The sequence below is a fragment of the Euprymna scolopes genome, chromosome 3 (genome assembly GCF_053919585.1).
Source record: "Euprymna scolopes isolate OS-2025 chromosome 3, ASM5391958v1, whole genome shotgun sequence".
In the NCBI taxonomy this organism is placed as follows: Eukaryota; Metazoa; Mollusca; class Cephalopoda; order Sepiida; family Sepiolidae; genus Euprymna; species Euprymna scolopes.
The window spans coordinates 188,730,611-188,745,730 of record NC_136484.1 but is presented as its reverse complement, the minus strand read 5'-3'; the positions used below and the strand labels follow the sequence as shown (position 1 = coordinate 188,745,730).

The following is a 15,120-nucleotide window of genomic DNA, read 5'->3' as shown; positions in this document are numbered from 1 at the left end:
TATACGCACAGGCTAAGATAAATAAAGTGTATACATTATAATAATCGGTTAGGGGTTTATTCTAAAATAATAAATACGAAATCCCCATGAAAGCCAATAATATATATTAGGCAAAGTTATATAATCTATAGATAATTGGCTCTGTAATAATCATTACAAAATTTGTATACAGAAAAATATTATATTTTTGCGCATTTCAGGTAAAGCCGAGGGATTGTCCATACCAAGAAGGTGGGTCTATGCTATTTTAACTGTCAAATGGGTATGGACTCTTTCACATTCTTCTAATATTTTTAAAATAATAATATAAATTTATACACATTAAAATCTCTTTAAATGCATATATATATATATATATGTATATATATATGCGTGCGTGTGTGTATGTCTTCTTCTCTTTATATATGTATCTTTCTCTCTTCTATATAAGATACATATATCTATATATAAAACTACTATTAAGGCGCCGTCAAAAAAAGAAAACTATTATATTTTTATAATCATTTCTCTACGTAAACTAATTATTCACAGACAAATCAATAAAGAAATAAAACAAAATTAATAAACAATGTATATCTATGTTCTGTCGCTGAAAACAATTTCCAACTGTTTTTTGTTTTGTTTTTTTTTTTCAGAAAAAAACGTAAATCAGTCCCTGATGTGTGCGCTTCCACCATTCTACGAAACAAAGGTAGGTTATATTCATATTATTAAAAAAAAGACTTTAGAATATTAACGTGTAATATATATATATATATAAATATATATAAATATATATATATATATATATATATATATATATATATATATATATATATATATATATATGGCTAAAGATACAAAATAAATATGAAAACCGGTCGAGATATACTTCTTAAATTCGAAGAAAACAGCAAAGCTTACTTAGTATGTTGTCAAAACAAAAAAACAAAAAATAAATACGACATGTACAATTTACAGACACGTTCAATTTCAACGGCAAACATACATCATTCGAAGTTGGTGAATTATGATTTTCTCAAATTTATAAAACAAGTGCCGATAATATATTCATCAGGATGAAAAAGAAGTAGAAGACGATCTGATTTATTGCGATCGACAATTTAGAAGACCCTGAAGTCGACTACTACTATTCCATGGATACACCAAAACGCTTTAAGGAACCAATTAACTCACACCATTGTAAGAAATGAAAAACAATAAACAGAAATAGAAAGCGAAATAGATGTTTTAACTGAAAATGATACCTATTCAGTAATGTATTCCACTAAGGATAAAAATGTAATTTCTTCGCGATGGGTCTTTACAAAATGACTAAATCGTCAGTAAAAATCTAGATTTGTCGCTAGGTGATATCTTAAGATATACGGCATAAAATATTTTTCTACATTTTCCTAAACCTAACGAGTGTAGGAGGTTTATTGTAAATCGCATCTCAATATAAGCGTAACATATTTCAAATGAACGTGAAAATGCTTATTTAAATGCCCCGTCGGATTGTTAAATTTATGTTAACCCTCTCCAGAAGGATTAATAATGAAAGAGAAAAATGGCGTGTAGAGGCTTAAACAATTTACTGTACGGTCTGAGACAAAGCGGTTGAATTTGGAATACAGTATTTCATGATTATAGTATTAAAGAACTATTTTAACTAATGCCGAGTGAACCCCGGTTAGTATAAACGTGACATAATATATACCTATATTAATAAAACGTATGTCTAAATTATATGGAGATTGCTGTAAACCGCATAAATGGCAGTCTTCCTACTTATCGATTTGCTACTTCGATAGACTCGACTAAAGGAGGACATTTTCTGAAAACAAACCTCTTTGTGCTCAGAAAAACGGAAGAAATGTTTCAAAATTTTTACCCAGTGAAGATCTAATTTCAATAAGGGCCTTGCGAATCGATTTCGCCGAACTTACATAAACTGCTTTGTTTTTGTCGGAGTAGCTTCAGGTAAACACTCGTTTCGAAAAAGCTTTCGTTTTAGGGTTAAGTGCAGACGGTCAAGTGCTGTGTTTCAAGCTAAAATGAACAATCTACCATATTCTGAAGATCGGACGATTATCTAGCGGCTATGTGATTAATAATAACACATATTGAAGAGTATTCCGTGTATTTACGGGAAAGTTGATTACATACGTTTATATCATTATGTCTCTTCCACTACCCTGTACCCTCTCTTTCCTCTCTCCTACTTCATTTCTCCGTCTCTCTCTCCATATATATATATATATATATATATATATATATATATATATATATATATATATATATATATATATTCGGTATGATCATAATAAAGACGGATTCCCAACACTCATAACAAATAATAATAATAATAATAATAATAATAATAATAATAATAATAATAATAATAATAATAATAATAATAATTTCAAAAACTTAAATCAATACATCCTAATGTATACTGAATTCTCAAGAAGAAAATGTTCATGCCATTGTTTTATTCTCCGTAAAACTGATGAATTTGCTAATAAATAAATCCCCAAATAATTAATACAAGGACACATTTATTTAAACATAAACATGGTAACAACGCAATTTTTTAAATTCTCTAAAAAAACAAATTCATCAATTTCAGTCATTTTTATAGAATTCTTTTAAATAATCTGAACTATATTGAATAATAATAATAATAATAATAATAATAATAATAATAATAATAATAATAATAATAATGTAGCAAAATGTGGTAGGCAAAAATCAGGAACAAAGATAGGAAATAGTAAGTAATGCTACAGCACATTTTGCGACTATTCGTTTCATTGTACGGTGACATCGCTCCGCTTGTCCATTTCCGGTTGGAACGTATGCACAACGGAATCGCAAGTTAACTCCCCGTTTATGTGCAAATGCTTGGAACGCTTTGCTGCAGAAAGCCGTGTCATTGTGTAAAAGGATTTCATGCGACGAGCCACGTTCGGGGAACACTTCCTCCAAGTGATGAATAACGCTTGCCAAGTTCTCCTCGCCAATTTCCTCCAAATGGAGAAACGCGATGGACCCCAGTCTGTTAGAGTTAAAACAAATGAAAGGTGCCATGATGCGTGATACCCATTCCAATTCTCTGCCAATTCTTGTTCACTTCCAGTTTTCCCTTTTCCCACTTGAGCGGCACTGGGATAATAGACTGACATCTCTCCCATTTCCTTATGACCGTTTGAACGGTTGCGTTTTTCGTGATTGTGCAACTTTTCCCGACAAAGTAGGTAGTGCGTCGCACCCCTGGATGTTCACTATCTTTGTGAACCGCGCCTATCACCGGGTCCAGCCCGTTTTTATTTTTCATCACCTCGAACCACCACTGTCGTACTCGGGTCAATCGATCAGCGATGTTTCGTGCTGATGGAACCAGCATCACGTCAACTGTCAGCCCATACTCTTTCACGAGTTCCGTGAGAGTGGTTAGTCGCCTCCTAATAAGCATCTCGTTTGTTGCATTGGTGCGTACTCGCGCTTTTCCAGTTAGCGTGTCTGAGACCCAATTTTATACGCAGACAGAATCTGTCTTTATGTGTATCACCTTGCCCTGCAACTTAAGAGCCAAATTGATGCCTTTTGATACGGCGTCCAGCTCAGCTAAGTTGGTGTTGTTAGTCATCTTCATGTCGCAGCCAACACGCCTCTTCCAACACAGTTTCACGCGTCTCCAAGGCTGCACCGATTGCTAGGGTGCTAACATCGACCATTACATTCAGCTCTTTACCGTCTACACACCAATTTCCCCGGTCCAGATAGTCCTGCTTCACATATTGTAAGATCTAAAACATCAGAGGATGCAGTACGGTGTCCCTCGCTTCATCATCCCATCCCTTTGTTAGCGAACTTACTCTCCATCTGCGTATTTCATAAGCCCCACGAAACCAACCGCACATCAGAAAGTACCCGACAAGTCGACCACACATGGAGACCATTATTCGTCGCGTAACAATTCTGGGAGCATTTCCTTGCTCCTATCGCAGTTAAATACGTTCCATCCCGACCGCCAATCCCAGCATCCGTGTTCCGTCCTTCAACCGCTCCGAGTTCTTGCACTCGAAACCGAACTGCGCTTAGTGTTCTTACACGGTTCGCGGGCACTACGTCTTCATTGACAAAAATGTCATCAATGTAAGCAGATCCTGCCCGGCCTACAACTTCTTCCTGGGATAAAACTTCGCTGACAATTGCTCTCATTATCAGGGGAGCCACATTCAAGCCGAATCTCAAACGGGTCAGACAGTATTTTTTCAGTGGATTTCCACACTCTAGTATGGGCACAGTGTCTCATTACCCGTACTTGTAGGTATGCTCTCTTGAGATCCAGTAGAGACGTTCAAACTTTTTTGTCTTTATTCCCGCAGCTTAGCCGCACAAACATCTACGTTGGCTGTAAACGCTTCTACATAATGATTTAGTTCCCGGTAGTCCATGATCGGGCACACTTTGGCTTTGTTCTACTGTGTCACAGCTATCACGGGCATTAGACATAGGGTGGTCTAATGTATCCTCTGGGTACGGCACGAGCCAAGCATTATCTATCCAGGTGCGGAGCTACTGCGTGTATTCTTCCCGGATTTCTGCCGGCATTGGGTATTCTGACACTCGATTGTGTAGACTTTCATGGGAGGGGCCCGCAGACACTTCCACGATGCGGTCCACGTTCAGCTTTGATGGTCAAACAAGGCGGTGAAATCCCCTGAATTAATAGAAATGGCTACGCATTTGATATTTTACCTGCCGCCCAGCCTCACTGATCCTGTAGGTTCGACAACGACACCTCCCAAAGCTTTTATGGCATCGATCCCTAGAGGTAAGTCAAACCCAGCGGTTTGCCACGCCCCACGAACACATCGATTTCGGCAGACACACCTTCATCAGTGGATATAGATACCGCTATCAAAGATGGGTTTTGGACATGCCCTTAAACTATATCCGATGGTGAGGCTCCAGCTTTCGGGATTTGGGAAGTGTGGAGCCACCATTTAATTGGCATTGCTCAGAGTTCCACTCTGACCCGGAGTGGTACTACCTTTTAGGGTCTCAACTATGGGTTAAATTGAAACTGACTTGGAAAAAACAAATATATTCTATTAAAGAAAATTCTTCAAAATCACCGATTTCGGCATTAAATAACCTGGAAAGGGTTGATATGCCGTAAAACAAAATAAACCAACAACAGCCAAGTATGGATTCCTTCTGACCAATGTCAGCTCTGTCTGACCCTCCTGTCGACTCTGTCCGTACCTGTCTAGTCTCTGCCCCGGCACTATCTGTTTTCTCACTAAAACTCCAACTATATTGAGAACTAATCCCTTAGCCATGATGTCATTGAATGTTCAACAACGTGCAGCTCGATCCCATGGACCAAACATGCTTCACGTGTTCGTTGTTTTATGTCCGAGCATGTGCCCGACTCACGTGTCCTGAATTAACGTGCATTGTTCATACATCCCTTCTTCTAACCTATTTTTCGGTTAACCTATTTTCAATATATTTAACAATTTTTATTGTTCGTTTTTAAATACCTTATTTTAATTTCAATTTCATAAACACAATTGAATCATCAAACTCCTTTTTCAATAACATTTCTAACCATCAAATTCCTTTTCAACGAAGATACCTGCTATTTATTTTAAACTCTCCTGGATCTTAATTCCAAACCTAGTTTCCCAGGTTCGAATTTTCGGACTATCTTATCTCATTTTTACTTACTTACAAGGAGAGGTGACCTGTTCTCGTAACACTTATCCGCACCTTCGGCATAGTCGAGCCAAAATAGCTTGGTGCAAAATATAGAAGGAAAAAATAAGGAACAAATATAGGAAATAGTCAGTTTTGTCCTGCACCACCCACCTCTAGAGAGAGATTTATTGGCTCTAATGACGACAGAAAAAGAAGAAGAATGAGAGAGAAAAAATAGAAAAAGGCAGAACACTTGTTTCTCGCAGATTCGTGGTTCGTCACAAATAATAATCCACCCGCCAGAACCACCTACACACAATCGGCAAAACACTCTCTGAATGATTCCCACCGCCCTGCCTTTATAGTGACCTGGAATTATATATTTGCATAATCGCCCGAGAGCACAGGCAATTCTGCGAGAATTGCTTAGGGTCAACGCCAATAAAACCCCATGGACGCCATCTTGGAACTCTCTTCCGCTCGGCCCGCAACACAGCAGCAGACGTATCCGAGGTAAGCTCTTCATATCCCCCCCATTTATGTTATTCCACTACAAAAAAATAATAATAATATAAAAAAAGATCTTCATTAACGCGATCATATTAGCCTTCTTGTAACGTGTGATTAGTTTCATATTTTTTTACAATTTAAAATGTAATAGAATAATGAAATAAAATATCTTGAATTTTGCGTTTCACCATTACCAATTTATCCGATGTTTGAAGAATTTATTAAAATTATTTAAACTTTACGATGAAGTTTGTAATATTATTCCTTACCTATATTTGATAGTTTGTGCTTGTAGAATTTCCAAAGACTCCCAAAACAATTGTTTTTTTTTATGATCCAATTTTTTGAGTTCGTGATAAATGTGGAAATTTTATTTATTGAAAATAATTTTCCGATGAACTTAATTTAATTCTTTTAGTTAAGAATTTTTAACAAGCTTTGTTTTATGAATTATTCCTTGATATTTCCTAAAAATAAATTGGAATTTAATAAAAATAATGGAAATATTGATACGATATTGTGAAATTAAATTAAAAAGGACATAATGTTAGTTCATGGGTGCTAAACTAACGATAGTTAATTGTTCAAGAACTTTCCCGGTTAAATGCCACAGATTTTTAAATATCCAATCATATGTATGTCTTTATCATATTTTAAGCAAAAGGTAAGACTTTTGCTGTACATATTTTCCTTGATTTATAATTGAACTAAATTTTTATAAAGATGTAATATATAATGAACTAAGATTTTTTTCTATATTGATAATGTTTTATAAAACCAGGGGTTTATATATCTACTAGGCTGTTATTATTTACTTATTTTTTTAATGTTTTGGCTATTTTCTAACGGTCACTTAATTTCGTTCGTTTTATTCAATGTAATATGAAGTAAGTCTATGTAAGCTTTTAATCTTGGTTGTTCCTCTTCAATATAGAATCCAAATTACAATGAATTAATTTAAGTCTACTCGGTTTTACTTGTAATTTTCATTATGCCTGTTGAAAATTATTGTCATAACTACACATGCACACACATATACATACACACACACACACATATATATATATATATATATATATATATATATATATATATATATATATATATGGGTGTGGGTTTGATAGTTATGAAAATAATTTTCAACATTCATAATGAAAATTACTCGTAACTCTTAAACTGTGAAAACAATAATTCATCAGCTAAGCTTAAACTGAGCTTTAGCTTTTATTTTCTAAACTCTAAACGCGAAATTATTGCCCTAACACTCTACTCTATTTTCACTAATAAAATGTCGTAATTATCATTAAAATATATCAATAGTTTGACTTCGAAAATACTTACCTTGCTTGTGATTACCTTGAGCGAAAAGTTTGGACTCAGAATATCTTCTTCTACTCCGGATATCCTTACGATCACCTTTAAACAGAATATCATACCGTAAAATAGCATACGAATCATGGTAGTACTTGACATATACAAAGACTTTGGTAATACATAAACATAATGTTTTTTTTCAATGAAAAGTCATACTATATTATTGGAGTAGTAGTAAATTTTGATCTTTCTTAGGAAAAAGAAAGATTTCTTAGAGGAAGGATGATCTAGAATATTATAGACGATAGTGAATGTAAACACGATAATATTAGTACAGAAACACGCTAAATTAAACATCGTCGAAAATATAAGAACTATCGTACATGTATACATTTCCACTATTGAAAAATATTTTAAACTTAGATTTATTATTTATTATATAATAATTAAACAACTTATTTACTAATAAGCAATAACTCTATACGCGAAGCCAATTTACTTAAAACTAGAAATGGCGTGTACGTTTTTTTAATGTCCTATGGGATAATTTATTGCCAAAAACAACAAGTACATAGTTAGAACCAGTATATCTTCCGGACTAACATGTCACTTATCTTCCCTAACAGCTCCAACTACAAAGCTCCAACAGCTCCAACTATCAAGACATTGTAACACATGACAGGGGGAAGGGGCACATAAGGGCTTGTTGGCTTTTCAATGAATTAATCAAACACATTTTTAGATTATTAACAAGCCTTATAGAAGCTGTAAACGTTGGCGACTATGGAAATTTTATTTTTACATTAGAGCAGAATGTTCGAACATTGATTCACCAAAAGGGAAAAATAGACTGCAAGAAAACTAAACTAGAATTATTCAGGCTTTTCTATAAATCATGCATTAGGACATACATGCATGTATATAAATACTTGTATTTGCCTATATATATATATATATATATATATATATATATATATATATATATATATATATATATATATATATATATATATATATATACTAGGATTCCAGCCTGGCATTGCCCGAGTGTTTGGATGTGTATGTTGAGCAAAAAGGTAGTAGGAAGGCAGGCTAGAAACCGTACGACAAAGAAGGAAAAGAAGGGGGTAAAACCTAACGTTTATGCTGTTACGACCACCGCCAAACCGGAAGCGACATTTTTTTTTAAATTAAGGCTAGACAATCTAAAGGAGAGGATAACTTTCAAAAATATCGGCGAGAAAAGTGACCCGCCTGTAGAAAAGTGTCTAGTTGAAGGGGCAGATATTAATGTTTTAGCCAATTTTTAACTATTTGTCGTATGAAAGATTGAACTTTAAAACGATACTGATCTCGGTTAAATCCGTCGCCACTATTGAAAGTTTAAGGACGACATGCAAACATAGATACATACATATATTTATATATTGGTAACTAAACATTTTCAACCCAAACTGATGAAAAGCTTGTCCTATCTCTGAATACCCTTTATGTAAAATTTCAAATATTTAGACCGGAAATTGTCTGAGTAATTTGGAAGAGACCGCAGAGGTCAATTTTTTAAACTTTGCCCCTATTATGAAACCTTAAAATTTATTGTAATGCTCAAATCAAGTTATTAAGTTAGACCCATACCCAATGAACCTATATCTAAACTTTCAAGTGTTTAGACACAAAATTGCCGGAGGAGTTTGGTAGAGTTTTCAAAGGTCACATCGTTGAACTTTGACACTTAATCGCCACCTTTCTAGCCAACAACAGACCACATCGATTTTCTCCAAATCTCAGTAACCTGCATATCAAATCTCGTGTCTGTAGACTAAAAATTGACAGAGTTATTCGTAGGGAAATGTACACAACTACACAGATACACAGATACACACAGAGACACTTTCACTTATATATATATATATATATATATATATATATATATATATATATATACATATATATATACATATATATATATGTATATATATATATATATATATATATATATATATATATATATATATATATATATATATATATATATATATATATATATATATATAGTAGAACTTGTTATGCTGGAGGCAATTTTCTTAATTGTCGCTAAAATTCGTGTCTGGAAAATCAGAGTTGCTTCTGTCTGTTCAATGCGAACTCTTTATAAAACAGGATCTTTGCATTTAGTTGATTAGTCAAACTGCACTATCTTTTCAGCCCTATCGTTTGTCTGAATGGTTCTATGTTTACTTTACTGATTTTCTTCTTTTAGTTTCCTCTTTCGTATATGGACGTGTTCTCCCGGAAAGTAACTTCCAAATTGAAGTATATGTTCTGTGTCCCGTCACAATTCGAAGTGATTAGTTCTTAGAATGGAAGGGTGGCCCGTTTAGAAGCCACAGTGCATTATTCAGATTTGTTGAAATGTCGGCCACACCCCAGCGTAACTCTATCTTCTTTTTCTTTCTTGCTGTATTCTGTAATGAACGTTGCGTTTGGTTGAATATTCAATGTGAATAAGAGGGCAGTATTTTATGCTTTATTTTTCATGAAACTTTCTCTTTTTCTGCTTCCAATCTATATTTCATGCTCTCATAAAAGCTTTCTTTGTATCTGTCCGTTTCTTTAGCAGGAGAAATATATATATTATTAGTTCTCATTCTCTTTCTGCGGTCTTTATATGTATGGAAAAACGTTTATGATAGGGTATCAGAGGAGGGACAGTCTCTACTTTTTAACTTTGGAAAAACACGAATTCTTTTACAGTTCAGTTTTACTCTGTAACCGTCTTTAAATACTTTTTTTTTATAAAAGTTAGTTTTAAGACACCTTTTCATTATAAAAAGTAAATTATTCGAGATGGTTTATTGTTAAAATAGCAGTTTATGAGTTAAGTGTTTTTTGAAAACCGGAAAATAATTGTAATGTATTTTTTTCTTAATATTTCAATAGATAGCGACGCTTTTACGTCTTGCCTGGACAGAAAATATTTGGTTCATTGTTTTTTATGATGCATAAGGTCTACTCCTTCGATCATTCTAGGAACTTTCTGAAATCTTACTCTATATCTTCTTTAAATGTTAACAGGCAAATCATGAATAGTACGGTCGCTATCGAAGAGTTGTTTTAATATATATTATTAATACATTTGTATATTCCACTTTCTTTCTAACAGTTGTAAGTTTGACGAATTCTTTTCCAGTTGAGTGTTTTCTATCTTTAATTGAGATAATAATATCTCGGTCTTCGATACCCATGAAACAATTTGGCTTCATGTGTTGTATAGAGTGATTCTTATAAAATAAATAAATAATTTATTAATAGAAAATATTAGTTGCTCATTTCGAGTTTCCCCGACTAAATATTTAGACAGTTTCATAATAACACATTTGTAATATATGACCTCAACAAAAATACCACGTAACATATATTGCACATGCAAAAATACACACACTGTCACCCCCATCCCCACACGCAGATATATAGATTTCGTGTTAATTATTATACAATATTGGGCCCAATGCATAGTAATGGTTATTAAATAAAAAAGGACACGTGTGCCGCTATCGAGAAACAAAACCAAAACGTTTAGCTTACGATTTATTTTGTTCTAGGACGTTAAACCTTATATATATTTGCTTCTAAGCAAACTATTAGAACATTAATCGATAGATATTACGTTAGGCATATATATATATTCGTTATACCGTCGTTCGATCGTCAACTAGCAAATTCAAATTTTTTCTAATATTTTCTTGCTGTTTTTATCGAGTCTTCCTGGCTAAACCCCAAACATAAAGTTTAGCATGGGTCTAAATACCCTGTATATTAAGTTTCATGTCTTCAAAGCAAAAACTGACAAATGTTAGGTAGATTAACTTTTAAACAAATATCTCTAGACTCAGATATAAATATATTTAGAGAGAAAGAGGCTGGTGTTTACAATTACTATTTTACGCAAATATTACCCAAGTATAAACCATGCAGAATATCTGTATGAATATTATTAAACGGAATACTGAAATAAATATGATAATTTCATTAGAAAACCGAAAAAAATACCAATAGAAAATTAATTAAAATGACTGCTGAAAAGATTATGAAATTTGCTATATCTTTTGCAGATAAACTGTGATTCCACGGGCCATATTTACCAGAGCTGTGTTTTAATTTTAAATAAATAGAAAAAAGTATTTATATTAATATCAATAAACACAATGAATTAAATTAGTATATATAAAAAGATTAAAACTCTTTGAAAAATGATGTATATATATATATATATATATATATATATATATATACATATGTATATATAAATATATATGTGTGTGTGTGTGTTCGTCAATCGGAGTCGATTATGACCATAGACATCTAGTTGTGTGTCCGCAGGTTGCTGATCTGTCCAATCCGGGCGCGAAAGCCCCTGCCACATGTTGGACACCAGTGGTTGAAGACGGCCACTTCAGCATCACGGGCTTTTCGCGCAGGACGGTTATCTTCTGCAGATTCAGTTCGTCTAGCCTTCTTTAGCAGAGGTCCCTCGTCTACCAAGCGGCGCCAGGTTGGCCTGTCGGAAGCACTGCTTTCCAATGAGTTCACGTCAATGTTGAAGTATTTCATATAGGACATCAGAGTGTATTTGAACCGTTTGCGCTGTCCACCAGCTCTTCTCATTCCGCACCGGAGTTTACCATAGAGCAGTTGTTTTGGTATGCGCGAGTCTGTCATCCGATACACGTGGGCTACCCAGCAGGTTTGCGCTTTGCGGATCGTAGTGATGACGCTTGGGAGCTTGGACCTCTCGAGAACATCAGTGCCTGGGATCTTGTCTTGCCAGCAAATATTCAAGATGTTCCGAAGACATCGAAGATGGAAGTGGTTTAGTTGTTTTTCGTGACGTCTGTAGAGGACCCACGTTTCACAACCATATATAAGAGATGTCAGGACTACTGCTTGGTGCACTTTGACCTTTGTGTACTACTGAATACCTCTTGTTCGCAGACTGTTTTCCTTAGTCTGCCAAAGGAATTGCTGGCCTTGGCAATGCGGTTGTTGATTTCGATGTCGATGTTGGCAGTAGGAGAGAGTGTATCGCAAAGGTAGGTGAAATGGTCTACTGCTTTCTAGCTCTGACCATTTACTCGGATATTCTGTTCCGTGTACGTGTTGCCAGGAGCAGGTTGGTGCATGACTTCTCTTTTGCTCATACTTATTGCAAAACCGAAGTTCTCACATGCTGAAGAAAATTTGTCCACTTTCAGTTGCATTTCATGCTGTTTGGTGTCATTGAGAGCACAGTCGTCAGCAAAATAGAGGTCTCTGATTACTGTTTCTTTGACTTTACTGACAGCTTGTAGACGTCGGATATTGAAGAGCTTCCAATCACGCCGATACTGGATTTGGATGCCAGGAGTAACTTCCCTGAAGGCATCAGTCAGTATTGCCGAAAACATCATGCTGAAAAGTGTTGGTGCTAGCACGCAACCTTGTTTTACGCGGTTGGTTAGGGGAAAGGGACTGAGATGTAACCGTCATCAGTTACTCGTGCCATCATGCCGTCATGGAATTGTCTTACAATATTCACGAACTTGTCCGGGCAACCAAACTTTGACATGATCTTCCACAGGCCTTCCCTGCTCACTGAGTCAAAAGCCTTCGTGAGATCAACGAAAGTCATGTAGAGGTTTTTATATTGTTCTTTGCACTTCTCTTGGCGAGCGGCAAATATCATGTCGATGGTTCCGCGACTTGTGCGAAAACCACATTGGCTTTCTGGAAAATGACCATGTTCCAGGTGTTTCAGAATGCGGTTTAGAAGAACACAAGCTAGTATTTTGCCTGCGATTGAGAGGAGAGGGATACCTCGGTGATTATCGCAAGACTGTTTGTTACCCTTCCTTTTGTAGATGTGAACAATTGTTGCGTCTTTGAAGTCTTGATGTAGAGTTTCGCTTTGCAACAACTCTTGGAACAGTTATGTTTATTTGAGGATGAGATAGCGACCACCAGACTTGAAAACATCGGTTGTGATGGCATCGGAGCGAGGTGCCTTGCCAGTCGACATTTGCCTGGTAGCTGTTACAACCTCCTCCTCTGTGGGGGGTCGAGGGCATGGTTTATTGGATCGAGGTAGCCGTTGAATGGATTCATCATTGATGACACTGTCAAATTGTTCAGCCCATCTCCCGAGGATTTAATTTTTCTTACTGATGAGTGAACCATCTGCACCGAGCAGGGAAGATGAGCCTGATGTCGTTGGTCCATGGACACACTTCAAGGACTCGTAGAAACGTTTCATGTCGTGCCTATCGGCGTAACCTTGGATCTCGTCGGCTTTGTTACTGAGCCAGGTGTCTTGCATGATGCGCAGTTTTTTTCTGGACTTCATTAGCTTACCACAGTAGGCGTCTTTCTTTAAAGTGGACCCTGGACAATTTAGTGTATCTTGAAGAGCCGGTTCGTCTTTGTTAGCGGATTCTGTATCTCCGCATCATGCTCATTACACCAGTCTTGATGGTATCTGGTTTTTGGACCCAGTACCTGGAGAGCAGCGGCGTGGATTGTCTTGCTGAGAGACTCCCAATTGTTGGACTCGAGTTCAGAGAGCTGCCTTGTAAGGGTGGTTTGGAGTTCAGCTTGTTGACATTCATTCCTTTGGCAAATTTTTGACCGTGTGGTCTTCTTTTGGGCTTTATTTGCAGTCTGATTTTGGAGACAATGAGGCGGTGTTTTGTCCAGCGGTCAGCACCGTACAAAGCTTTCATCACGAGCACATCTTGCTTGTCTTTAGCATTGACGATGAGATAGTCAACCATGTGCCAATGCTTGGAGCGAGGATGCCTCCATGAAGTTTGTTTCTGGTTGGGGGACGGAACATTGTGTTGGCTAAGATCAGTTCATAGGTGGCACAGGTCCTGAGCAGCAGAAGACGATTGCTGTTGCACTTCCTATCCCATGATGCCCGATGATACCTGACCACGCTTGGTGATCCTTGCCAACACGGGCATTGAAGTCACCGAGGAGAAGGAGCTTGTCAGTCTGTGGTATAGAGGAGAGGATGGCTTCGAGATCTTCGTAGACACTGATGATGGTTGCAAATGTTTTCTTACTCGCCTTCAGAGAATGTTGTCGAGTTTGCCAAGAAGATTATTTTTGATGGCGAATCCTACGCCGGCCTCGCGGCGCTCTTGATTGCTACGTCTGCTCCAGGAGATGTGTAACCACCGCAAAATTCAATGAGCTGACCAGTGCCGGGGAGCCGGGTCTCGCTGAGAGCAGCTATATCTACTCCATATCGTCCGAGTTCTCTGACAACTAAGGCCGTTCTCCTTTCCGGCTTTCTGGTCTTCGTCGTGGTTGAAGTTGGATCGAGTAGTGTTCTGTGATTCCAGGATGTCAGAATGAGCTTTTGTTTGTTCTTTTGATTTCGACCGCAAAGAGGGAAGCCACCGAGCCGCGGTAAGCTGGCCAGGTTGCAGTGGAACAGGCCATGTTTGGAGCACCTTTTCTAGCTCCGTTCTCAGGCTTGGAGGCAAGAAGAGCTGATCCTAAAAAGGAGTGCTTAGTCGCTCAGGTGGTTGCCGGACATAGCTGTTGTTCCGAATTCAGAGA

The 15,120-nt window shown here is 36.5% G+C and overlaps 1 protein-coding gene across 1 annotated transcript; it reads right to left on the bottom strand.

Moving 5' to 3' along the window:
- Positions 1 to 13,012: 13,012 nt before the first annotated feature.
- LOC145263169 (uncharacterized) lies at positions 13,013 to 13,870 on the bottom strand. Its single transcript, XM_080120203.1, has 2 exons — positions 13,717 to 13,870; positions 13,013 to 13,347 (listed from the first exon to the last, which is right to left on the bottom strand). The coding sequence occupies exons 1-2, from the start codon at positions 13,868 to 13,870 to the stop codon at positions 13,013 to 13,015; spliced, it is 489 nt and encodes a 162-aa protein (XP_079976329.1).
- Positions 13,871 to 15,120: the final 1,250 nt, after the last annotated feature.